Source organism: Bos javanicus, chromosome 5 (assembly GCF_032452875.1).
Source record: "Bos javanicus breed banteng chromosome 5, ARS-OSU_banteng_1.0, whole genome shotgun sequence".
Taxonomy (NCBI): Eukaryota; Metazoa; Chordata; class Mammalia; order Artiodactyla; family Bovidae; genus Bos; species Bos javanicus.
The window spans coordinates 111,280,513-111,307,282 of record NC_083872.1 but is presented as its reverse complement, the minus strand read 5'-3'; the positions used below and the strand labels follow the sequence as shown (position 1 = coordinate 111,307,282).

The 26,770-nt window shown below is 52.2% G+C and overlaps 1 protein-coding gene across 2 annotated transcripts; it reads right to left on the bottom strand.

Moving 5' to 3' along the window:
- Positions 1–499: 499 nt before the first annotated feature.
- TAB1 (TGF-beta activated kinase 1 (MAP3K7) binding protein 1) lies at positions 500–26,507 on the bottom strand. 2 transcript variants are annotated; one of them, XM_061418569.1, is made up of 11 exons: positions 26,405–26,507; positions 12,729–12,865; positions 12,257–12,410; positions 11,271–11,357; positions 10,638–10,776; positions 9,564–9,677; positions 8,491–8,602; positions 6,850–6,994; positions 5,128–5,350; positions 3,974–4,136; positions 500–2,424 (listed from the first exon to the last, which is right to left on the bottom strand). In XM_061418569.1, exons 1-11 carry the CDS (start codon positions 26,435–26,437, stop codon positions 2,217–2,219), a joined length of 1,515 nt encoding a protein of 504 aa, XP_061274553.1. In that variant the 5' UTR covers positions 26,438–26,507; the 3' UTR covers positions 500–2,216. The 2 variants fall into 2 exon arrangements, with proteins under 2 accessions (XP_061274553.1, XP_061274552.1); XM_061418568.1 differs by lacking the exon at positions 26,405–26,507 and adding an exon at positions 24,051–24,183.
- Positions 26,508–26,770: the final 263 nt, after the last annotated feature.

Below are 26,770 nucleotides of genomic sequence, written 5' to 3'. Positions count from 1 at the left end.
CGTAAAGCAGGAAGAGGCTCTTCGTGGACCAGTATTCATAGAATAGCTTCCACGCAGACAAAACTGAAACGAAGCTGAGCAACCCTCTCAACGTATATTAACCAGTGAGGATAGGAGGCCTGTGTCCTGGAGGCCTGTAGCCCTGACAGCCACACCACACTCGTGCTGAGAACCGGGCCCGCCACCAGGAAGACTGGGAGCCACACAACAGCCCTGCCACCATCCATGGGCCAGAGGACCTGGCCCGCAGCAGGACAGACCTGTCGGCCTCTCCAGATGTGCAAGGACCTGGGGGGCCCTGGACAGCACAGCGCTCTCCCTGGGGCTGGGAGACGGCAGCTCTGGTCCAGTCAGGAGGCCGGGTCCACATGCCGGCTCTGCCACCCCCAGGCTGGGGAGCTGGTGCTTCCAGGTGCTGAGCAGGGCAGGCAACAGCAGCTACCTCCCAGGGCCACTGAGAGTTACACGAGATATGAGTGAGACTCTTAACACCACAGCGTATGATACCACCCTTTATTATTTCTTTACTGCAATAAAAAAGTGATTCTATTTCTAGAGACCAAACAGCATCACAGACACTCTTGGAAGAGAATTCCCTTTGTTCCCAAGCCTCTGTGACTGATCTGAAATCTGCTCACCTGCACAACAGAGATGGCCTCGCAGTCGGGGCAGGCTAAGGGCTCCCTGCTGAGATCCGCTCCCCATGGAAACCGGCACGGTACTGGGCCCTGCCCCACCACAGGGAAACACACTCCAGGACCACAGAGCCAACAGAGGACCTTGGAACTGGCCTCAGACTTTTCACACTCCAAGCACACTTGAGGCCACACACTGTGGCCAATCCCTGGTGAGCTGTCTGGGGAGTCGTGGGCAGGGGGCTGGGAGCTGGGGAGGGGGCGGTAAGAATCCAGGGGACCTCAGAGACAGAAAGATGTGAATTCTGCTCCACCACTAACTGGGCTTCCCAGGTGGCACAAATGTAAAGAATCTGCATGTCAATACAGGAGATGCAAGAGACACCGGGTTTGATCCATGGGGTTGGGAAGATCCCTTGGAGGAGGGCATAGCAAGTGCACTTGCCTGGGAAATCCCAAGGACAGAGGATCCTGGAGGGCTACAGTCCATGGGGTCTCCAGAGTTAGACACAAGTGAGCGACTAAGCCTACACGCCACCCCTAACTGTGTGACCTGGGCCTGCTTCCTCCTCTGAAAACACGAAGGGCAATTCTAGCTGAGAGCCCTGGTGGCACCCCTCCCCGCTGAAGGCAGATCACACGCATGAAATGATCTGACTCAGGGCCTGGGCTGGCCTGATCCTGCCCTAAGAGTCTGTAGAAACAGTACGTGTCTCCAAAGCTCTGGACCACCCAGAGCAGCTTGTCTCCAAGACCTCTTCCCTTTCGGAACCATTTCCCACTGTTCTCTGTTTCTGATGAGCCCTGTGGCCTGACAGAAGACCTGTGTGTTACCCTGAAAACAGCAGAGACTCACAGTCAGTGGTAAAGATCGCAATCTTAGCGGCTCCCCAACCTGGGGCTCCCTGGGTCTGGGACGGAAAGAGCCACACCGGCTCCCGGAGAAGAGCAGCCGCTGTCCCGCTCAGGCCGGACACGTCCTCACCTCTCCTCCGCCCGGCTCTGGGGGGTTCCAGGACCACTGCTCCTGTTAGACCAGCTCCTTCCAGGTCCTTCCCACCTGACCACCCCTCTGCAGTCATCCCAGTCCGCCTGAACCCAGGCAGGCCCAGGGACAGGTATAGGCCTCAAAGGTGCAGATGCCAACTGGAGTTCCCCTCTGGAGGCCGGAGAAGAAAGGCGGGAACCACCGCCGGGGTGAAGTGGGGGTGCCAGCAGTGGCCACAGGCTCTTCCAGGGCAGGTGGGAAAGGATGGGCTCGGGAAAGCAGCAGCTGCGGGCCTGCGGCATGCAAGGCCCCACTTGGTGTGCTCGTGGCTGCCGCACTCGTGACCCGCATTTGGAGAAACACAGTGGTCCTGGCTGAGGCAGCCCCCTGTGCCGGCGCCGTAACAAGGGGCCCAGCCTGTGTTGGCACACTCGGAGAACATTCTCCACAGCACTGAAGGCTGTGGGGTAAGAGAACGACGGGGCCCCTGCTGGCCCCCACGGCACAGGCAAACGGCAGGAAAAGGCCCATCCTGCCCGGAGGTGGGCCCCATTCCCAAGCCCCGTCCTGTCGGGAGGCACTCTGCAGCCGGGCTACGGCGCCGTCACCACACTCTGCTCGCCATGGTCCACGCTCCAGAGGCGGTAGAACTCGGCAAAGTCCACGTAGGGCTCCACGCGGCCATCCTCGCCAGGCGGGAGGGAGTGGGCGGGCCGGGAGCGGAAGAGGCCCCCGTCCGAGCTGGAGCTGCTGCTCTGGGTGTGCGTGTTGGTGGACTGCAGGGTCAGGGTTGGGCTCTGGCTGTGGGCACGACAGGGGCAAGTCAGTCACAGGCCTTGGCTTCCGGCCTGGGGACACACGGCGCCTGCCTTGGCCAATCCCTCTGGGCACAGGCCTCTCTGACAAAGGCCATCACGAGAGCCAGCCTGGTCAGGTGTTCTTTGGGGCAGGTGAAAAGTGAAAGGCATTTGTGAACTTCTAGCTACAAGTGGCTATTTAAATTACCTGGAATTAAGTAAAACGGACCACTCACTTCAGCGCTCAATAATCAAGGGTGGCTAGTGGCTACTGTGCGGGACATAGAACACGTCGCCCTCCGAGCTGTGCTGAGCTGGACGCCATCCATTCCAGCCTCTGAATCCACCCCACTCCAGAACCCACTGACCACAGGGAGGCCAGCATTCTTCTCCCAGAAAACCTCCTCACTCCTCCTCGTTCCTCTCACTGCTGGGTCAGGACAGGCCCCCCCAGGCACCCACCCTCAGAGCCTGTAACGTCTGGGAATTACCTGCCAGCCCACTGTCCTCCAAACGCCCCGCACTGCCTAGCACTCAGCACTGGGCCAGGCCCGGGCGCCCAACTAAGCTCCAGTGCAGGGTGGAGGAAAGAGGCTGTGTGGGGCCCTGGGGAGCCAGAGGCACAGAGCGGCTAGTCTCCCTGCCTGGTCTGGGACAACCGCTACCACTCCCGGCCTTTGTGGACACAGCTGGTGGCTCCGCTGCAGGGGTGGGGAGATGCCCATTACTCAGTGGCCTAGCAGGCCCCTTGAGCCCACAGCGGCAGTGGCGGGGTCGGGGGGTGGAGGGGGGTGGGGGGGTGGGTGGGGGGGAGGCGGGCAGGGAGCTGGAAATAAGCCCCTGCAAGGCAGAGGGAAACCTTCCTGGTGGCCCTTCCAACTGGCCAGCTCCTGAGTGGGCCGGGTGTGGCATCTCTATTATTCTCTGCAGGGGCTGGAATGTGGAAACCTGATCCCACCCCCTGCTGTGGCAGCTGGCTGGGGGGCGGGACACACTCCCCAGAATGGAGGGGGTGGGGTGGACACCAGACCTGTCAGGCAGGTCTGCGGTGCGGCCTGCCGCCACACCCCCAGGATCCAGACCCCCAGCTGCGGCCACCCCTCTCCAAGCCTGAAACTAGAGGCCTCACTTCAAAGCTAACACTGGACACTTTCAGTCAGAGCGCACCAGCTCCCACGGGCCAGCACAGGCCAAACAATGCCCCCCAAGCACAGGTGCCATGGGGTGACCTCCCAAACCACACACTCCGAGCTGGGAGCAAAGAACAAGAGGAGAACATTCCTATTAAATGAAAACTGACCCGCGGCACCTGCAGGAAGAAGTGAACAGCAGGCTGTCGGCATGAACTGCCTGTCCCCACCCCTCTCTGCCCGGCTTCGAGGAGCTCCTGGAACCAGATCTACGCAGGCCTCCCCAGGGATGTGGAGTTGGGGAGTTCGAGAGGAACAAGACCCTACAGGATGCGGCCTGTGGTCACTCCATCCAGGGACCGAGGGCTGTCCTCGGGAAGCAGGCCTGCCTGAAAGCGGATGGGGGTGGGGATGGGCGCTTACTTGGTGAGGGTGGGAGTGGCCTCGTCCAGGGTGGAAGCGCTGTGGGCCCCGTTGACCAGCTGGCCCTGGGAGGGCATGACGAGGGACAGGGTCACGCTGGTCTTGCTGGTGCTCTGGGCGCTCGAGTAAGGCACAGACACGGGGTACACGCGTCCTCCAGAGGCTGTGAGAGGAAGAGAGTGGTGGGCCACAGGATGCGGCTGGTGGGGAATCCTGGGGTGGCAGGAACAGGACTGCGCTGGGGGCTGAGAAGATAGGCGGGGGCCCGGCTCCGTGCCCCGAGCTTGGCCCTCTGCCCCTTGGGACGGTGAAGGAGTATCTGGCAGAGACAAGGTTCTGGCCAGGCAGGGGCCTGCTCTCAGCAGCAAAGCATCGCTGGTGCTCAGGCAGGAGAAAAAACCAGGGCTGCGCTGCCTCAATGAAAGGGTTACTGCATGGCTTCCCACGATGCTTTAACCCGAGGGCTAAGAATGCTCCTGGTTGAGGTTGGCCCAACAAAAATATGGTTGCAATAACAACCTAGAACTGCAGTAACCCCGCTGTCTGCAGGAGAACGAATCCCTCTGTGGATGCCTGAGTGCTGGGGCTTGCTTGTTTGAAAAAAGGAAAGGAAACGCAGCCTCAGGAACTGATGGTCTTGACACTACACAGCACTGAGAGGGAGGGCAAAAGTGCAATCGCCTCTCTTCCTGGGCAACTCGATTCAGAATTAAATCAAACCAAATCATCTCCGACACAGCCAACTGTGCCTAGGTCCCTTCCTCCCAGGGCCTCGGTTTCCTTTCTGTAAATGTCATTAATGAGGATGAAAGGAAATATGCAGGTGAGGTGCCTGCTCTGCACAGCAGGCCCTGGGCCAGCGGGTGCCATGGTCCCAGAGATGTGGCCCATGGCGCTGCAAAGTGCTTCCCGCAGCTCAGGTCTTTTGGGGGAGGCCAGGGCAGAAGGTACTGTCCTGGTTTCACAGACAAAAAGGGAAATGTAAGCGCAGCTCAGAGAGCTTTCAAGTCAGAACCCGACCTGGAAGTGCTCAAAGACAGGCCTCCCAACTCCACGCCACCCAAGGCAGAGAGGCCCAAGGCCTCAGCGGCTCTGCCCGAGCCCAGCCCTGGACAGTGGCCCCGGATGCCTTCCTGTGCACGTGGCATACATACCTGGGGCTGGGGAGGGTGCGGACTGGCTCATCTCGCCCAGCGGGTAGCCAAAGTTCCGCACCAGCAGGGTCATGTCCTCGTGCCTCGGACAGAACTTGGCACGCTCCCCGCCACTGGCAAAGGTGTCGCTGTGGATCCGCTTCACCCGGTCCACCACCGCCTGGGCCACCGCGTCAAGCGAAGTCTGCTTGGCGAACTCCGTGTCGATCATGGCGGCGATCTCCTGGGGGTGGGGGGAGCACCAACCCGGTGAGGAATGAGCGGTCCCAGCGACTGCAGGCCCCAACGGCACCATCTTCACAGTCTAATCAGGACACTTAGGGGTCACCAACCAAGCCTGTGACCTGAGCTTCTCACGCTATTCAGGATAACTCTCCTGGAACTTTCTCATTAGAGAAGATACGACCTTGTGATTTCTCTGATTTTTGGCTTTCAGACCAAAACAATGGGTGAATAACATTTACCTCGCTGCATTACAATGAGGATAAAATGGATGTGAGGGCACTTCGGAGACTATTAGAAAGCCCAGAACAAACTGTCATTATGATTAAGCTTTCTTTCCTGGAACAAACTTACTGTAGGAGATGATATGCCGTTTTTGTTAGAAACTGAGGCTACAGGATGAAGACGGGGCTCTGACCCCAGAAAAGTCCACTGTTCAGTGCATTCTAGAAGGCAGAAGAAGCCACGACATAATCTTATTGTGAAGACCAAAGAAACAAACAAAAAAAAAAATCACACTGCTGGGCACAGTCTCTTGGAGGTAGGAGAGCAGAAGCAGGTAACAGGAAACGACCCGGGCATGGTCCGGGGGAGGAGGTAGAAATGGGCTCAGCTCCATTACTGACCAGCTGTGTCACCTCAGACAAGACCCTGGACTCTGAGCTCCAAACTCCCTAATCTGACATGGCAGTGAGCCCCTGCCCCCACTACGTCATCAGGCGACTGGAAGGAATGAGATAAAACAGGTGAAAAGCCCAGAACACAGGTGGTAAGAGACAGGCTCCTAAGACTTACCCTTCTTATTTCTCATTAGGACAGAATCACAGATGGCAGGAGGAGCACCACCTGAACCTCCCTGCCCAGCCCCGCCAGCCGAGGTCTTCCCTTCAAGGTCATCCTTCAAGTGACTGCCTCGAGTCCCACTTCAGAGACACACACACCCCGAGGCAGAGTGGAAAGCAGCACCTCCCACGGGCTGAGGACCTCTGTCTACCTCGCCCGGGCCTCACCGCAGCCCCACACAGTTAAGAGGTCAGCATCCTCGTCTCAGAAACGAGGAACAAACTATAAACCGCCTACAGCTCAAAGAGGAAAGTGGAAGAGGCGGTGGAGTGGGACCTGGGCAGGCCACACGAGTCCTTGTCCGGCGCTCTGTGTACCAGGCTGCACCCCTGCGGGCCAGGCCCTTCCCGACAGTCTCCAGAGCCATGCCTGCCTCCACTTTCCTCACCCTCTTCCCTGAGGCTCCGCTCAGGGCCCTGGGGACTGACACTGCTTCAGGTCTGGAGAGCAAAGCTTTTGGGTGGGATGGGTTTGCGTGGAACTCTGGGCTTTTTCTTCTCCCAGTTTTGAACACAGCAATGTCTGGCAAAACCATTTGAGAATCAGAACTCTAGGTCCCTGATTACCTTGGAGCTGAGAGGGAGAGCTGACTGCAGCCCCCAGGGAGCATGCCACCCTGCAGGCTGGTCAGCCATGCTTTGCCCATGCCCAGCTCACCTGGTTGGCCTGCCCAGGCCCGTGGGCTGCCTCCAGGGCCTTGTACAGCCCCTCGGACATCAGCACCAGGAAGCCTGTCACCCCATCCAGGGGCTGTGCACCGTGGATTTCAGGCTCTGCAATGATCGGCTTGGACTTGGCAGCACTGTGGGAAGAGAGTGGAGGGGAAGCTGTGCTTGGAATGGGCCCTGGGACATTTATCCTAGTGAGAAGAATCTACACCCAGAACGTAAAATAAAACATACTTCTGACAAGAGGAAAAGAAATAGAGGAAAGAGCAAAACCAAGAAAACAGACCTGTCTTCTGAGGACAGCTGCTAAAATAAAGCTCAGCAGGCCAGGAAAGTCAGTGGGCAGCTGAGGTCAGAACAGCCAAGGTCAAAGGCCCAATCCTGGCCCCACTCCACATCTCCTGTCCATAAAGAAGTCCACATCTCCCCAGAGCTGACCTAGAGTCCAAATACACTCCAGCTGCAAAGGGACCATGAACTGATGGCCCATCAGAGCTGGGCAATGTCAGGAAGTTCCAACACACGCACGCAGGGCAAGGATGAGGGGACGTTCCTGGCAACAGGTTAAAAGAGTGAGTCTAGAAACACCCCAAAAGTCCATCAGCAGGGGCAGGTTAGGCGGGTGCTGACAGCTACACCCTGGAACCCTAGTAGCAGCTACCAAGAATGTGGCAGTGGAGACTGCAGGTGTGCAGGAAAAGAGAGGCACACGCCTGTGCTGAGTACAGTCAGGTGCACCACACGGCACGGGATGCGAGTATCTGTGGCTGTTTTGAAAAAGAAATCTGCCCCCTCCCTGCTCCCACCAAACACACACACACACACGTATACGCTCATGTGCACAGAAACTAGCAGCCTCTGAGGAAGGAGTCTGAGCCTGGGGTGGGAGGAAGATCCACTTTTCACTCCATATCCTGGGCATTTCTTGAATCGCTCTAAAATGCAATGTACCTTCCCATAAAGCAAACACAACCCCATGAATTAGAGACAAAAGGTTCCAAGCTCGATTACTTAAACCCAAGCTCTGAATCCAGGCTCCCTGGGTTCAAGTCTCGACTCAGCCCATTGTTAGCCTTGAGACCAAGCAGGCCACCCACTGTCTGCGTGTGGCAGTTTCCTCACATGAAAATATCTTTGGGGCAGAAACAGCAACCACCTCACAGGGCCTGAGTGAGGACGGAATAAGAGCGTGGACGTGAGGAACCGTGCACCGGCTTAGACGAAGGCTCACAATTATTACCCTCTCCCGTCTGCTGTGAGCACTGGGTGGCGCCCAGCGGGGACAACCCATCTGGCACCCCCGCCTTGGCCTTAGCCACGAGAGCGCTGACCAACAGCCTTCGGTCCGTTTCTGTCCACAGGAGGCGGCTCATGCCAACTCTGGCCTGCCAGGCCCCGTGGCACCGGATGCTGCCTGTGGCTTTGACCCAGCTCCCTAATTGACCCCCTGCCAGCCTGGCCTGCTGGGTCCAGGGCCTGCCCCACACCAACCTCTCTAGGAGGATGAAAGAATCTCCTTGGGCTCTGAACTACCTCAACTCTACCTCTTGTCCCAGAGCCTACAATCTGTTATCTGCCCCTGGGCCTCTGGTCTTTCAGACAAACGAGGGGCAGCTGGGCCGGCGCTTACCTGAGTAGGTCGACGTCAGTGTACCCGTACTTGACCTTGTAATCCCCAATGCGCCTGGTGCTCTCCTGCCCACAGATGACCCCCACTTGCTTGATCTTTCCTGCATCCAAACCTACCAGAGGGAGAAACATACCCCTCAGGCTTTGTTCATAAAGAAGAGCCCAGCGGCTTCCCTGGTGGTCCAGTGGCTAAGAATCCGCCTGCCAATGCAGGGGACGAGGGTTCAATCCCTGGTCTGAGAAGATGGCACGTGCTTCAGAGCACCTAAGCCCATGTGCACAACTGCTGAGCCCGCACGCCCCAGAGCCCACGCGGCATAAGAGAAGCCGCCAGTGAGAAGCCCGCACGCCGCAGCCAGAGACGGCCTCCGCTCACCACAGCTAGAGACAGCCTGTGCACAGCAACAAGGACCCAGCACCGCCAAAATCAATAAATAAAAAATTAAAAAAAAAAAAAAAAGAACCGAAAGGGGACGACACAGACATGTCCACAAAAACAAAGCAATGGGAACCCAGTGAACAGGAAGTGAGGTCACAGCAGGGAGCCTTGGAAGGCAGCTAACCCCAGGTCCCGCAGTGTGCCCAGCCCCGCTGCTCTGGGAACACGCCTGGCTCAGAGTTCCCCCTCCACGGGAGACGAGATCCAGCACCGGCCAACCCGGCTCCCTCTGCGGCCTGAGCTCACAGCGGAGGGCAGGGGTGGCCGTGGCGGCGGCTGGAGTCCCAGGACTTCTTTGGCTTCTCAGGCTCCACCAGCAACAGTGAGCACCAGGGACATTTGGAAGCAATCCACGCATGATAACCCTTTCAACCCTTACACCATCCTGAGTGTCACTATTATCCTCGTTGCACAGAAGGGGAAACTGAGGCACAGAAAACTTGAGTAAGATCCCAAACCACCAGTGAGTAAGTGGCTGAGCTGGGATTCAACCCCAGGCAGGCTGGTCCCAAGCCCAAAGTCACAGCCCGTCCATGCTGTGCCTCCCTCTACACGGCCACCAGAAGGTGCAGAACGAGCCACCGGGCTCGAGCCCCACCCCCAGAGCCCTGGGCCTGCCCCGCCCCCTCACTCACCCAGCTGCGAGAGCCGGAAAAGCTCGTCCTCATTCTCTGTGGTGTGGTCCACGTTCAGCTGCGTCACCTGCAGACCGTCCACCGTGGATTTGCATAGAAGTGCACGGTTTGTACCTGCAGCAGAATTGGAGCAGCTGAGCTAAGACAGAGCACAGTGAAGAACAGGACACGTTGTAAAAAAGAGAGAAGAGGCAGGCATCTCACACACGGAACTCCCTCAAAAGAGCAAAGAAAACAGGCTCAGACCACTGGAGCGAGTCACTAGCTGGGGAGAGCTGGGGAGATTAAGGAATTAGTTTAAACTTTTCCAGTGTCAACCAAAGATGATTATGATCTTAATAAGAGACCTTTTTTCTAAGGAGACACACTGCAATATTTACAGATAACACGACAGTCCCAGGGTTTGCTTCCCAACAACGCAGGGACAGAGGGCTGTGGATGAAATGAAACTGGCCGGGGGAAGATGTTGGGGCTGGGGCAGGCGCACACGGAAGTTCATTAAATGCTATTCTATTTGTTTACACTTTTGAGTTTTTCCCATAATGAAATCTTAAGGGAAGGAGGAAGAGAAGAGGCACCGTGTCAGTGGGATCTCTCCGGAGCCCCTGCAGTAGCCTGCACCCAGGGGGCACCAGCTTCTCAGGTTCCCAGACGGCCCTTCTTTGCCTACAAACCCCATCAGCCCTGGGACCCTGCCCTGCCTCCAGCCCGCACCTAGCCCTTCTTGGTCCCCTTCACAGGACGCCACGTGGGTCTTTCCACAGCCAGGCAGCCTCTCCCAGAAGAGGAAACCACTGCGGTAGAGCAAAGAGGGGACACAACTCCCCAAGCCACAGCCAGTTAGGGACAGAGTAGGGACTAAAGCCAGGACGCCCGCCTCCTAGCAGGTCCTTCAAGCACTCTGGGCTGGGACCGAGATATCGTGTGGAGTAACAGGAAACGCCCAGCGGCCTCAGGACACTTGCGCTGCAGGTCTTCTGTGTCTGGGGAGCAGGCTGACTGCTCAAAGGACTCCTGGATCCTGAGGTGACCTTCTTTCCCACTGCCCGGCCTTGGGACAAGCAGGCGGCTCACCGACATTGGCCACGTAGAGCCTGTTGTTGAGAAGGACTGCCACGACAGCCATGGCTCCTCCTGAGATCTCCTTCTCCAAGGCCTTGAGTCTTTCGAGGATCTTCTGATACTGAGGAGGCAGCTGGTGCTGAGGGACACCCTAGAAGCCATCATGGGGGGTTCAGAGCAGGCCAGGGCCTGGGAGACCATCTCACCCACCTGCCCTCCCTTAAAGAGCGAGCATCTAAGGCCTGTGTGGGACAGAAGCTGGCTGAAGCTCAGAGCAGGTGTCTTTCAGGACAACCAGGCACAACCTCACTTGTGCCGGCTGCCCTGAAGGAGCCTAAAGCATGACATGAGCAGGCAGGTGACGAGGCCTGGACTGATTCGGGCCAAGGACCGACCTCACAGGGGCTTCTCTCACACCCCTGCCCACCCTAAGCAGAGCCTCAGAGCACAGCTGCTCACAGCTGGCCAACAAGGTCCCTAGAGGACAGAACCATCACCCACCCACATCCCATCAGGAACTATCCCCCTAATGCCTGCTGCTCTGGCCCAGCTGTGTCGATGGCTTGGGAGGGACACAGCAGATGAGTCCTTGCTCCAAGCAAAGACGGGCCTTGCTTCTCCAGGGGCACAGGCTGAGGACATTACCTCGGGCAGCTGAGACTGGAGGCTCGCCTTCTCAGCCAGCGCGTCATCAATGGACTCCAGGAAGCTCCTTTCCACCACATCAAAAGCCTGGACGCAGGGGACAAGGAAGCGAAGGCAGGTTCAAATACCACTGTCAACTGAGGCTGAAACGCCCCTTATTAATAGCAACAAGTCATAGCAACCGCAGGTCACCACGTGATGGGGCTTCACACAGGGGACCGCCAGGCACCACTGCTCCCGCAGAGCAAGGGCTGACAGAGACGGCCCCGTGGGGCTGGTACCTTCCAGGAGGCATCACAGAGCAACCAGAGAAGCAAGAGATGGCAGAGAGGCTGAGAGCACAGGCTTGGAGTCAGGCCACCGGGGGGTGCATGTCAGCTCTGCCCCTGCCGGCCAGTCTCAGCCCCTCATCTATGACACAGAGGAAGTGCTGCCTGAGAGTCACTGAGAGCGTTCCCTCGAGCACCCAGCCCTGGCTCAGAGTGAGTCTAAGTCAGTGACAGCTAATGTCACTGCCACATCCTGAAGGCCCCTTGACACGGGCCATGTCGCCACCTTCCCCAGGGGCAGCAGCTGACAGTTCCCGGCACTGCCCCCGAGTGATCAGGCCTTTGGGTGCCAAGGCAGGAAAATGGCTGGGAAAGCTGTTCTCGAGGAACCAGAATCCACCATTCTCATCTACAATTAATGCCTTGGGACCTGCTTCCAAAAGGAGATGCCAGGAGGAGAAACTCCAGAACCTCAGCAAGCAGGAATGCAGAACTGGATGGAAAACGACACCAGCCAACCAGGAGTGAGGGGCCACCGAGGCCGAGCATCTGAGCCGAATGGAAAGAAAGGGGTCACCCTAAACACCCTGCTTCTACCAGGGTTCAGCAACTCCCACCTCAGCCCTGGGTCCAAGGTGACGCCCATAAGCCCTTCCCCAGGAGGATCTCCTCTGGGCCAACCCTGGAAGTCACAGCCGGCCTGCCTGAGCCCGGTACCTGCAGCAGCACCCGCCGCACGTCAGCCTCGGTGTGCTCAGTGTTGAGCTGGCCCAGCAGGAGCTCCGCCGACAGCCGCTGGGCCACGAAGTTGGTCACCCGGTTGCCATCGTAGCCATTGAAGACCCCGTACAGGAAGCAGTTGTTCTCACTTCTGACAGAGAGACAGGGCAGGAGAGGCCTGAGACCTCAGTCACTCACAGAAGAGTGACTCCAGCTCCAGAGTGAGGGGAGGAGGAAGGGAACTGGGAGACAAAAGACACAGTGGCTGTGGCTTCAAGTGAGCATCTGGGTCCCCACTCTGACCATCATTTCTCTCTGGCCATGACCTTCTGGGATGCCCTCTGCCCCCCGGAGCAGGCCACCTCCCGTGGGCCACACTGTACTTGGTAAGCCCCACGCCAAAGAGCTGCCAAATGCTTTTCTTGCAAGCCTGCTTCTGCTGCCCAGCAGAGCAGTGGCGGCACCTCACCGGAACTTGAGCCAGTTGTCCTCTGGCGGATGGCTCTCGGTGCCCTTGCCGTCAGCGGAGTAGCTGCGGTTAGAAGCTGAGCCGACCCCCGAGAGGTGGCAGAGCGGCAGGTCATCCGTCCAGCTGGGCTGCTGCTCCTGGGAAGGACACCAGGACACCAAGACGCATTACCTTCTCGCCAAGGGCAGACCCCACCTCATCTTTTCTTCCCCAGCAAAAACCTAGCAGGCCCAAAGCCCCACCCAGAAGGTTCCACTTCCTCCTGGAAAACAACGACGCGGGTATGAAGAAACACCTGCAGAAGGGTTTGCATGGTTTCCGTCTAATCCACAACAGTCCCTAAGACACGTGGAAAAGACTGGAGTCCCCAAACGCAAGGTTCAGCAGTGGTCTCCAGGAATGTGCTGCTCTACGGACGGAGCACGAGTCAGACACACAGACACAAGTGAAGGAAACTCCCGGCGTAAAACTCCCCTCCCTGGTGGTCCCCACCTCACACTGCAGTCCCTCGGGCGCTGGTTCAAACTGCAGATTTCCAGGCCCCTCCCACAGAGTGTCTGATCCTGGTGGGGCTCAGGCTGTCTGGCTGAGTACAGGTAGCTCTTCCCAGGGGACTGATTCAGACACTTGAGAAACTGACAAAGCTCAGCCTCACTCTTCCTGGTACTAGGGTCTCCACCCCTGGTTCCTGCTTCACCCTGGTGCCCAGTCCCATCTGCGCCCACCCCCACATGCTTCTCTACTAGTACCAAATGCTTGGAGTGCCCTGTCCACATTTCACTCTTTCTTCCTGTGTGGAACAGCCTCTTTGTCTAATAATTCTCCACGTCCTTCGGGACTCTGGCTAGGGAGTCAGCACCTCCAGAAAGCCTTCCTTCAGGAAGACTTCCCCCAGGCTTGGTTGCCAGCCCTCTTGCGTATCTCTACTACACCCGGTCCCCCCAGCCCTGCCTGTGTCTAACTCCCATTCTGCCCCATAGGTCTCAAAGCAGGCTGTTCAGTACAACCAAGATGGAGCTTTAAAACATGCACAGAGCTGTCCAGGAGCCAGCTCAGACTCTGCATTTCCTCAATCTCCTTGGGGGACACTCTGAACACCTGCATTCTCTAAGCCCCGGAAACGACCCTGACACGAGGCACAGGTGTGATCCACGCCATCTCACTGGAAGCCTCCCCTGTACCCGGCCCCTACCTGGGAGCTGTGCCTGGTTCACAGAGGCATTCCTGTGCCCACCGTGTTGAACTAGAGCAAACTAAAACAGCTGGGAAAATCCAAGTTCAGCTCAAGGAGAGTAAAATTTGGATTGAAAGCTTTACTGAAAACTGAACAAGCACGAATACTGTGCACAACTTCTTTCAAGTCAGCACTCACAGTCTTCAAAAAAGGATGTGAAAACCACTTCAGCTGGCTTTTGCAATCAGATATGTAAAACGCCTGTGGTTTAGCTTTTGTGGCACATTTCATCTTTTGTTTATTTACATATGACAGGGAGGGACTTTATGGCTTTTTTTCCATTTTAATTGCTTCTATGCTGCATGTATTTCAGCACTTTAGTTGTATGCTTTGCACCATGGAGCAACTTCAGCAGGCTGTGGGAGTTCGTTTTTATTTTTAAATTAGCCTATAGTAACACTGCCTTTCTGGTGGGTAGGTCTATGAATTTTAACACTTGTAGAGATTTGTGTAACAAACTGAGACACAGAACAGCCACAACTGAGACAAGGAAGAGCCCAGCAACCCCAAACGTGCCCTCAGGTGCCTCTTTGAAGCCACACCCTCCTCTAACTCCTGGCAACCACTGACCTGTGCCCCATCACTATGCAGTCTTTTCAAGAATGCCATAAATGAAATCACGTGGTACATAACTTTCCCCCTCTTTTACTGCGGTTAACACATAGAAGATAAGCTTTATCATTGTAACCGTTTGTAAGTGCGCCTCTTACTGCTATTAAATAAATCCCCAATGTTGTGCAGCACCACCACTATCCATCCCCATAACTCTTTCCATCTTGTGAAACTGAAACTCTAAACCCATCAAACAAAAACTCCCCATTCTCCCCCTCCACCAGCCCCAGGCCACCACCACTGTACTCCAGGTCTTTAAGGGTATGACCTTTTGACGCTGGCTTCTCCTGCTCAGCATTATGCCTCTGAGTGTCATCCAAGTTGGTGCCCGCATCCACAGGTGGTGCCTTTTTATTGTGGAGCAGTATTCCATCACACGCATGTGGTAGAGTTTATCCATTCGTCCCCTGAAGGGCATCTGGGCTGTTTCCAGTTTTGGGCAATTATGAAGAGAGCTATTATAAACACTCATGGGCAGGTTTCTGTGTGAACATAACTCTTCATATCGCTAGGGTAAATACCTAAGAGTGAGACTGCTGTTTAACTTTGTAAGAAACTGTCAAACTGTTTTCCAAAGCGGTGTACCATGTGCATCCCACAGGTAATGCACAGGAGCTCCAGGTGCTCTACATCCTCACCACTACACGGTACTTTTTTTTCTTTCTTTAATTTAGGCATTCTGAGAAGTGTGTACTTACATCCCATCACATCTTTAATTGGCATCTCCTAATGACTAATAATGATGTGGAACAGCTTTTCATGTGCCTTTTTCGTCATCCACATTTCCTCGTTGAAGCATCTGTTTCAGTCTCATGCCCATGTTTTAACCGAGTTGTTTTAACTGCTGAATTTTGCGAGTTCTTTATATATCTTGGATAAAAGTCATCCCTTGCATATGGGATTTGCAAATATCCCCCCAGTCTGTAGCCTGCTATTCCATTCACTTACTAGTGTCTTTTGAAAAGCAACTTTTTAGCTTTAGTGAAATCCATTTAATCATTTTTTTCTTTCATGGTTCATACTCTTGATGTCATGTCTAAGACCTCTCTGCCCAGTCCCAGGTCAAGAGATCTTCTGTTTTCTTCTGAAAGTATTATCGTGTTATGTTTAGACCTGTGATCCATTTTGAGTTAATTTCTATATAAGGCAGGAGATTTCAGTCCATTTTTTTTTGCAAATGGATGTCCATTTTTTCCAATACTATTTGTTGAAAAGATTATTCTTTCGCCACTGAATTATCTTTGCATCTTTGTCAGAAATTAACTGGCCATACTTGTATCTGGACTCTGTTCTACTCTGTTGATCTATGTGTCTATCCCTCGACCAACTCGATGATCTTGATTACCATGACCTTAAGTCTATATTTAAAATCTACATTATAAAATTGGTTAATGTGATACCTCTAACTTGAATCTTTTTCAGAACTGTTTTGGGTATTCTAGTTCCTTTACCCTTCCCTATAAATTGTAGAATCGGCTTGTCTGTATCTACCAGAAAATTCTGCTGGAGTTTTTACTGGAATTGTTTTAAATCTACAGATCAATCTGAGGAGATGTGATACCTTTGCTAGGTTGAATTTTGCAATTCATCAACACGGTATATCTTTAAATGCCCTTGTGTTTTCTTTACAGGATTTTTTAAAAATACACACAATTTCACCACAAGGGCTAAAAAACTATGCTCTGACAACAGAAAATATGACTGAAACCTGTCAGTGGAATAGAACAGCAGTAAGAGCTGAATTTCTGCTCAGCTCTGGTGCTGCTGGATGTTTATTAGACTGGTGCGAAAGTAACTGGTTTTGCACTGTTGATGAACTTTGCTGTTTGATACTGGCATATATCCTTAAATAAATGTGCTTATGTTATACATCATTTTAATGCACATTTCTCCCTTTATTTTTTTTTTGCTAATGACTTATTACTGCTGTTTATTTTATATTTATTTTAGACTAGGGAAATGATGTTAGACACAAAGAAAATTCAAGTGATTTTCTTATTCAAGTTCAAAATGGGTCATAAAGCAGCAGAGACAACTCGCAATATCAGCAACGCATTTGGCCCAGGAACTGCTAATGAACTAACGAATACACTGCGCAGTGGTGGCTCAAGAAGCTTTGCAAAGGAGACGAGAGCCTTAAAGATGAGGAGCGTGGTGGCCGGCCATCGCAAGTTGATAATGACCGATGGAGAGCCATCATCAAAGCTGGTCCTCTTACAAGTGCACAAGAAGTTACTGAAGAACTCACTGTCGACCGTTCTACAGTCATTCGGCATTTGAAGCAAATTGGAAAGGTGAGAAAGCTCGATAAGTGCGTGCCTCATGAGCTGGTCACAGTCAGAAAACTCATTGTTTTGCTTGGTAGGTGGATTCTTTACCACTGAGACACCAAGGAAACCCTTAAAATCATCATTTTGAAGTGTCGTCTTCTCTTATGCTAAGCAACAATGAACCATTTCTCACTTGGATTGTGATGTGCAACAAAAAGGATTTTATGTGAACAACTGGCAATGACCAGCTCAGTGTCTGGACTGAGAAGAAGATCCAAAGCTTCTTCAAACTTATACCCAAAGACAAACCTGTACCAAAATAAAAAGGTCATGGTCACTGTTTAGTGCTCTGTTGCCTGTCTGATCCACCATAGCTTCCTGAATCCTGGTGAAAACATTGCATCAGAGAAGTATGCTCAGCAAACAGATGAGATGCACTGAAAATTATAATGCTTGCAGCTGGCACTGGTCAACAGAAAGGGCCCAATTCTTGCCCAACAATGCCCGACCACACGTCATACAACCAACACTTCAAAAGTTGAATGAATTGGGCTATGAAGTTTTGCCTCATCTGCCATGTTCACCTGACCTCTTACCAACGGACTACCACCAAGCATCCTGACAACTTTTTGCATGAAAAATGCTTCCACAACCAGCAGGAGGCAGAAAATGCTTTCTAAGAGTTCATCGAATCCCGAAGTATGGACTTTGACGCTACAGGAATAAAGACTTATTTCTCATTGGCAAAGATGTGCTGACTTTAATGGGCTGTAGTGTGCTGACTATTCTGGGCCTCCCCTGTGGCTCAGGCAGTAAAGAGACTGCCTGCAGTGCGGGAGACTGGGTTTGATCCCTGGGTGGGGAAGATCCCCTGGAGGAGGGCATGGCAACCCTCTCCAGTACTCTTGCCTGGAGAATCCCTATGGACAGAGGAGCCTAGAAGGCTACAATCCATGGGGTCGCAGAGTCTGCGTGACTGAGTGGACTAAGTCACAGCACATTTTGATTAATAAATGTGTTTCAGCCTAGTTATAATGATTTAAAATTCATGATCCAAAACCGCAATTACTTTTTCACCAACCTAATAACTCTCTTGACAGGTTGAGCTACAGGGAAATAAAACAAAACAAAAAACTCCTTTATGGTAATACAAAATTGTTTCTTGCTCTAATCCTAACCTGTCTCATTTAAAAGCAACAAAAATGTCTATTTTAATGTAAGTGCAAGCTTGACTCTCTGGAATCCCCATACAACATTACATGATGAAAGTATATTTGATTAATACATATATTCATTCAACAAATATTTACTGAACATTACAAAAGGCTGACATTACCCCAGCTGCTGTGGACACAGCAGAAAAAATAACCAAGGGTCCTTAACTTGAAATTTCCTTGCTAGGGAGAAAGACTTCAAACACGTTATACAATGAATAAACAAGGCACTTGTAGACAGGGCAATGCGCTACGGAGAAAACACTTCAGGGTAAGGGGACAGACGGGGATGGGCAGGCCTCTTCTAGACAAGGACGTTAAAGGAGGCCTGCCTGGGGAGGTGACCTCTGAGACAGACCTGAATGATGATGGAGCAGTGGTCATTTCAAGGAGCCTTCCAGTTAGAGGGAACAGTACACTCGAAGACCCTGAGGCAGAACATAAAATGAGCAGGTTTAAGGGAGCATGAGGCTGGCATCGCCTCCGCAGTGAGTAGCAGGACAAGTAGCTTGTTCCTGTGTTCACACGCACGCATGCACGTGTGTGCCCAGGTGGGGACAGAGGAAGGCCTTTCAGGCCACAAAAAGGAGTTCATTGCCAAGGAGTTATTTTTCCAGAAAGAGATGTTGCCCTAAGCCCATGCCCCACAACTACTGAGCCTGTTCTCTCTAGAGCCTGTGAGCCGCAACTCCTGAGCCCACGTGCTGCAACCACCGAAGCCTGTGTCCTGCAACAAGAAGCCACGACGAGAACCCTGTGCACCGTGATGAAGAGCAGCTCCAGCTCACCGCAACGAGAGCGAGCCAGAGCACAGCAACAAAGACCCAGCACAACCAAAGGTAAATTAATTTTAAAAAAAGAGAGAAAGAAATATGTTGCCAATCATCCCCTATTATCTTAGACCTGATCAACATATCTTCATCCCCAAGAACCTCACAAAGGTCTCAGGAAACCTGGCAAGTAAATTTTCACAAGAAACTCCTTTTCTAGGGTCTCTCTCCTGCCTCCACCTGGGATGAAGTTAAGCACAAGAATAAGCAGAGGCATAAAAGCAACTCCTCAATCATGACGGTCATTCGTCCTCTTGAAAAGATGGGCCAAGAAGCCAATATTTGGTGCCCCGAAATGCCATTAACTGTTTTAAAGCATGGGAGAAGACATTTACACGTTCTAGAATCCTGCCTGTGATTAGCACTGAGATTAAGATGGACTAAGCTCGTCCTCTGACATGAGATGAACAATACAAATGTGTCACCACGATGCGAAACCTGCCACCCATGCTGCAACCGCCGTGCTTCCCCTGCCGCTTCCTAACTCCCACGAGGCACAGACACAGTTTTCCAGGGACTTGAATCTTCCCAACACATTCATACTTTCCAGCAAAAAATAAATTATCACCCAAGCACTTATGGCCCCACTCAGCACTGAGAAATGCACTATGAGAAAGACTGGTACGTTAGTTTCTCTCACAGGAAGGAAATAAATTCAGGTGGATGACTGGGGAACTCGCCACGTCAGCGTGTCGTGGCAGGGGAACGGTTCATGTAAAAGCACCTCACACACACACAAAAAAAGCACCTCACGATGGGAGCACACGATGCCGCTCTCGGGAGCAGGCTGACGCCGCACTGGCGGTTGCAGCCGTGTGTGGCTGACGTGAGCACAGCAAGCTCCCCAACCCAGAGACTCTGTGTCTGACAGTGGTCAATCTACTCAGGAAGCACCTTACTCTTTAGAGTATTTATGCCTAGTGTCTGGATACTTAAACAATGTCGAGTGCTTTTTCTGATATTTGATTTTCATAATGATGAGCTAGTGATATTTTGGAAATATATTATTTTATTAACTGGCAATCAGTGTTTAGGTCAGTGGGTAAGTACTCCAGGGCTATTTTTATTTAAAGGCAGTCTTTGTCCATAAAGACACTTAAGGAAACTGTAATCGATGGATATTTTCTTAATGTGCCATTCTATGTATACTTCAGTCAGTCCTAACACCAGCGTCTTACTGCGTAAACACAAGAGGTATTTGTGTTCAGATCAGAAACATGGCAAGGATACTGCAACCTCCATCACTTAACAATGAATTAGAGGTATTAGCACATGCAATTAGACAAGAGAAAAGGAGGAGGGCTTAAGACTTGGAAAAGACACACAGTTATCTCTATCTGAATTTGATATGACAGTACTTGGAAATCCCAAAGAATAAATAATAAAACCAACTCAAAGGAAATAAATAAAGGTGGTAGGATAGAAAATCAACACAAAAAGTCAAAAGCCTCCATACACCTAAAGAAAAGATGGGCATGTAGCCTCCACGTGAAAATTCCAGTGTCTAGAATAGCAAAATCTTTTCTCTCTGAAGTTCTCGAGTCAGTCCCCTGCAACCACACTCCTGTAGAGGGCTTTTAAACCTAAATTTTTATCGGTTGGATTATATTGTAATGCTTTCATCTCAGCCTTCCAGCCTGTTGACACAGTTTTGAATCTCACCCTTTGACAGATGGACAATCTCACTCAGCTGTCTTGTACAGATAAGGCCTGCTACAGAGTGTTCCAAATGATTTCCAAAAAACTGTGACCAGAACAAAAAGCGTGGAACGCTAACCCGCTTCTGACAGGAGGTGTCTGCAGCAAACACAGAAGGGAAGTAACACCTCCACTGGAGGTTTATGATACTTGAAAAGCCATGTGTATTTTTGGAGCCTCAAATGAAGAGGTTACTGACCTTAGAAGTACAGTCCCAGAAACAAGCACGCACTTGAAAACTATTCATGCATATGAACCATGCTGAGCAAAGCTCTTATTTCACACTGGCACTCTTGAAACATTGAGTTTCTAGACAACTTAACTTGGTTTGCTATTTAAATAAAGAAAAAAAGAAACTCAAAAGAATTACCCAAAAAGCATATTAAAAAGTATCTATGGTAGGGCTGGGCCTTCCCCTTTCTGTCTTTCTAAGTCCTGCCCATCCCCAAAGGCCCTGCTCAAATCTAACTGGTGCTGGAGGCCCGTGCTCCCCAAACCTCAACCATCTACTCACTATCTTCAACAAATTACCCACTTCATGTTTTTTCTTTTTAATATTATTAACTTATTAGGCTGTGCAAGGTCTCAGCTGCAGCACGTGAACTCAGTTGCAGCATGTGGGATCTAGTTCTCTGACCAGGGATAGAACCTGGGTCCCCTGCATTGGGAGCATGGAGTCTTCGCTACTAAACCACCAGGGAAGTCCTTCATGTTTCTTCTTTAATTTGCCCTTTTTTTTTTATTCAAATGGTTTCATTTTTAATGTGAACTTGTTAGTATTATAAGTGGATAACATTATTGCCTGCCATATCTTGACCGTGATAAAAAGGAAAACAAAACAAGGTTAGGAAATTCTAACTGATCTCTTGGCCCACTGCACTGTGGGCTGAAGCCCTGTTCTCTCTGTTGAAAAAAGGGAGATTAGCAAGAATCAGAAAGGTGCTTGGTCCTATGTACATACTAGTCTATCTCTTGAGAGCATCATAAAGTTTGAAAGAGAACTAAAGAACAAATAACTTTCATAAGTAGCAATGAGTTTTATACCAGCACACACTGACCACCTCATGAACGTGTCCTAGGCTCTGGGAAAATCCTGCCCAAGGCGGCGGGGCCCTTTCCCTGAGCAACCGGGTACACTGGGCACCTGCTCCCTGGCCATTAATTCTTTGGCTTTGGGGCAACTCTCAGGTTGTAGCCTGGTACTGTTAATTGGCTCCTTTATTTCACTGATTCGAAGACATGTATTTTCAACATTTTTAGTATCTCGGCAGTTGGTGTATTACAAGTTAATCAGGAGTGTGCTTTCTTTCTTAGTAGCATATAAAATAATGATGTGTCCTTACAAGCAATATCTTAGACCCGATGACATCTGGGCAATTTCTCAGGTACCTAGACTGCAGTCCCCACGGCAGCTCAAATGTTCAGTAACAAGCCTCCAGAGAATTCCAGGAGGTGCTGCCCATGTTGGAGTGGGAGAGTATTGGGTCTCCCCTGATTTCAGCAGTGGCCCCCAAAATCATTCTCACCCCGCTGTGGCTAAGTAAGCTTCAGTTCTATTCTCCCCGCTTTCTCCACCTCCATGGGGATTATCCACACCAAGCGTTCCCTGCTGATTCTATTAAAACCCACCAGACTGCCTACCCTCTTGCTTCCTTCCTCCACATTTCTGAACAGTTTTCGGAAAGGTCATTTATTTTCTATTCACACAAACCACCCACCCCTCCACCCAGCACCCGCTGAGGCATGCTTTATCCCCCACCTGCAAATGCCAGGCCCGAAGCACCAGCAGCAAGCAGCACTTGAGCGCCTGAACACGAGTCGTGAGAAGCTGGAAAGGGGGCATCTCACGGCTCACAGCACCGAGTAAACACGTGCAACTGTGAGCACGGCCCACTCAGCTCTTTGATAGGTTACAAATTCATTTCTCACAAGAAAGAATCTCTTTCAAAAAGCCTAATTTTGACTGTGAGGGCGTTTCCAAAATTAATATTTTGGTATACATTTCTCTAGTGATTCAACTATATTTAACCCTTTAAGGGCATTACACCTTGTGCACATGTATTTATGTATTAGCACCTCGTGTACATATGTGACCATGTCACATAAAATACTCCATAAAACTCCCTGTGGAGACTCATCTCAAACTCCTGGGCAGCAGAAGTGGACAAAAGCATGATTCCAAGTTCAGGCCACAGCTTGAATATCAAATTATTATATGAAAAGGCCAAGTGTTTTTGTGGCGAAAGCACCCAGATTCCTTAGAGGCAAAAAAGAAGCTCAGAAAGGGAGAATAAAGCCCGCAGGAAGATGACTCCGGGCAGGCGGGGGGACAGTTCTCTCTCTCCAAAAAGCCTAAAACACCCTGACGCCTCATGCCGTCTCCATCTTTCTGAATGACCTCCTTTTCCTTCCCTGCTTCTCTGGGAGCAACTCCATTCCTGGTGCCCACATCTTTCACTAGGGTTTCCATCAAAGATTCTCTGTTTTCATCAGAGATATAGACCTGATACACTCTTAAAGGGGCTACTAATAATTGTGGAGTTTACTGTGCCCTAGAGCAGCTAGACAACATTTTGATGGTGATGAGATGGCTACAGGTGATGACCTAAAGGATGTTTTCACTTTAAGGCTGTATTGTTTATTTTCATACACACTGTAGGGGATGGGAAATACGGCTAGGACTTGGGATATCATAGATATAACTGCTTAGGAAAAAAACTGATTTCAAGTGAACTTTTTTACAATTAAGCAAGTAATAGTTTAGGCAAACTCAAACTAGTGATTCCCCCTGCCCCCAAGGTCCCCCACCTCAGTAAATGGCACCACTGTTGTTCCAGTGAAAACCTTGTAGTCCTTCTCAACTCTTCTTCCTCTGTCCCACACCCACGCCTGATCTGCCAGCAAATCCTATCAGCTCTTCCCCGAAATGCAGTTAGAACCCAGCACTCCTCACCACCCCTCTGCCATCGCCGGCCAAGCCTCGGTCATCTCACACCTGGACGACCAAGAGCACTGCGCACCACGCTTCCGCTCTCGCCACTCAAATGCCTGCCTCTCTATGGAAGGCTCCTGCTCCCGCCACCAATCAGATCGCTTCATGCCTCGACTCAAACCTGAGAGTGTCACATTGCACTTAGCACAGAACCCAGAGCTCACATGAGGATCCACAAGGCTCCCTCAGACGTCAAGCATCTACCACTCCCCGAACACACTCCACTCCACTGCAGCCATGCTGGCCTCCTGATGATCTTCGAACAGGAGAGCCTTTGCATCCCTGTTGCCTCATGCAGAAATACTCCCTCCTACACGGCCCGTGCATCTCATCAAATGTCAAACAATCTTCCCCGACCACTCTCTACAACAGGCCCTCCAACATCCTGTCTGTGAATCCTGCCTATTCTTCCTCGTATCACTTCCTGTGTTATATCCCAGAAACTGTAATATCATATACAGTCTGTACTTACTGTTTCCTGTCTCCCTTCCCAGAACATAAGCTTCATGAGGGCAGAGTCCCCTGCCCCTACCCAGTGCCTGCCACACAGTGAGTACTCGGTGACACTGGAGGAAAAGAAATGCAGCCTTCATTCAGAGCAGAACTGAAGGTGGAGGTTCATGGCTGGAGCATAACCACACCAGGTCAGGCATGTAACATGTTTATTTAATACTAACAACACTCCTGGGAGTACCCTTGGTTGAGGAAACCAAGGTTCAGGGAAGTTAAGTGAAAAATCAAGGTTCAGGGATGCTATGTGACTTGCCCAAGGCCATACAGGACTGGTGAGCTGTTTTATCAGGCTGTGAAGGGCCCATGTTCTTTTGAAGCTACTTCAAAAGCTCCTCTTCTCTTCGAAAGACCTTTCAAGGCACTACACCACCTGGGGACCAAAGGTGAAACTCCTCAGGAGGACATGCCATGAGGCGCTCAGCCATCTGTCAGCTAATCAGCACCCCGCACAGCCCCTCCTGCAAGCCTCCAATGACCTGGCCAAATCAGGCCATCAGCAGCCCCTCTTCACACTGACGGGAGAGTGCCTTCATCACTGTCTCTGTGATGCCTGCTTCTCCACGCAGTGCTGCAAATGCAGTTAGGGTGGATATCCGCCCTATTTATCTTCGTATCCCCAGGTCCAGTAACACAGATCAGCATCCCTTACAGCCACCTGCGGAACGATGCTGTGTGAGCTCCTCTCAACAAGACTCAGGACAGGGGAGGGCAGGCCAGGCCTAGCACCCGTGCACGGGTGCTGAGACACCCTGTGAGCAAAGACGTCTCTAACGACATTCGGGTGGGAGGGGCCTAATGTGGGCACGCCCACCATTCCTTTGCCTTTCATCATCACGCTATGTGCTTCAAGCTAACCAGCCAACTTTTTAAAATGCGCACCACCCAGGAACACATTCTGGAGCTAGCAAAGCTCGCCTCTGTCTAACCCGAGACACTTGGGCTCCATGACACGGAGAAGGGAGGGAAGCTGGTAGCCACTCTCTTCGGCAAGCCAAGTCAGCCTACAACAGTTACCACTCCAGCACTTGCCACCATCCAGCCGGTATTTCTTCAATGTTTACTACATTGGGGACATTTGCACAGGGGCCCTGCCCTCCTACAAAACAGAAGGCTAGGCCTACCTAACCAACTCAAAGATGAGGCCAAACTGCCAGGCAGCAGTAAAATAAAGGGGTAGCCAAAGGTGTGGAGGGGAAGAGAGCATTCCCCACCAGGGAAGGCTGAGCACTGGACCTGGCTTCAAATGCTTTACTCATTATTTTACAAACAATGTATTAAATGCCCACCCAGTGGAGGCAGGCAATGGTGACACTCTTCACTGTAGATCATAAATCCCTCTCTTCACTTTCCACCACAGGAGGCAGTCAAGTCCACAGACAAGTACAACAGACTGCCATGTCTGAGGAGGACCCAGGTGACTGCCAACCCGCCCTGGCAAGTCAGAATAGGTCCATGGTGCCAACATGCACCATGGACGTGAACGTGAGTCAAAAGGATGCAGAGGCTGGAAGACACCAGTGACAAACCCAGGAGGGTCCAGACTGAGAGGAGTGGAATCTCAAGACAACGTCCCCACCTCCCCCACACACAGACCACCTACTCTTACCTAACACCTAAGGAAACTGAGGCCAGTGGAGGAATAGTGAATTAGAACCAGGGTCTGAACCCAGCCATTCCTTCCGTATAACCTAGAGGTTAAGAGAGGTTCTGCAATCAGAATCCCTAACTTTAATCCTGCCTCTGCCACTTACCAGCTGTGTGGCCTTGGGCAAAGGACCACCTCTCTGTGCCTCAGTTTCCTCATCTGTAAAACAGGAAGAATTACAGTATCTACCTCACGGGGCTGATATGAAAATTAAACTTACAAACAAATGTAAGGCGACTGGCACAAAGCCTGGAATACAGTAAGCCACACACAACGGGCTGGTGTTGCTATGAGGATTATCGAACGGCCTGCCCAGGGCCCGGGGTGGGCTCGCAGCTCGGGCTCTCTCGGCGGCCGCGCGCTAGTATCCCTGCAGGGTTCAGGACGCTCCCACCCTCCACGCGCCCTTGACGCTCGCGGCGGCTGGACCGCGAATCCGAGCCCCCGACGGCCTGGGCAGCAGCGCGCACGCGCAGGCCTTGCGGGGCTGCACGCGCCCCCCGGTCACGAATGAGGGGGGTGGGCCGGCCCGGGAAACGGGAAGGGTGACGGCCACACCCGGCTAGGGACTGGGAGGCAGCCCAAAGGCGGAGGGGGAGCCGCGCCTGCACCCGACAGTTCCCCCGGGGCTCCCAACCCCCAGCCCGAAGAGCGAGTGGGTTCCTCACACTCTGCAGCAGGCTCCTCCTCTGCGCCGCCATCTTGGAGGGACCCCCGCGGACGCGCCCGCCTCCCGGCGGAGCAGTCGAAAAGGGCGGCTAGAGTGGCCCGAAGCCAGTCAGGAGGACCGCGCTATCAGGGAGCATGCGCGCAGCGCCACCCCATGGCCGAAGTAGGATGCGGCCGTAGCGAAGCGAACTGCGCAGGCGCGCTTTTGAATCCTTTCTCCTGTAGGGCAAAAAGCGGGAAAAAGTGCGCTTCCTTTTGCGGTTGCCGCTCATCCTTTATTTGCGAGCATTCTCCAGAATCCGTGTCAGGTGGGGCTCCTAAAAGTTTGGGGTACTTTATGAGCAGTTTGGGAGCGGTTGTTACTC

Excerpts from the sequence above, each read along its gene's own strand:
- TAB1 (XM_061418568.1), bottom strand. The coding sequence starts at position 24,086 with ATGAAGCTTATGTTCTGGGAAGGGAGACAGGAAACA. Across the intron at positions 9,678-10,637 it reads GCTCTACGTGGCCAATGTCG|GTACAAACCGTGCACTTCTA; the intron begins GTGAGCCGCCTG and ends ATTCTGCTGCAG. Across the intron at positions 4,137-5,127 it reads CGCACCCTCCCCAGCCCCAG|CCTCTGGAGGACGCGTGTAC; the intron begins GTATGTATGCCA and ends TTCCTCTCACAG.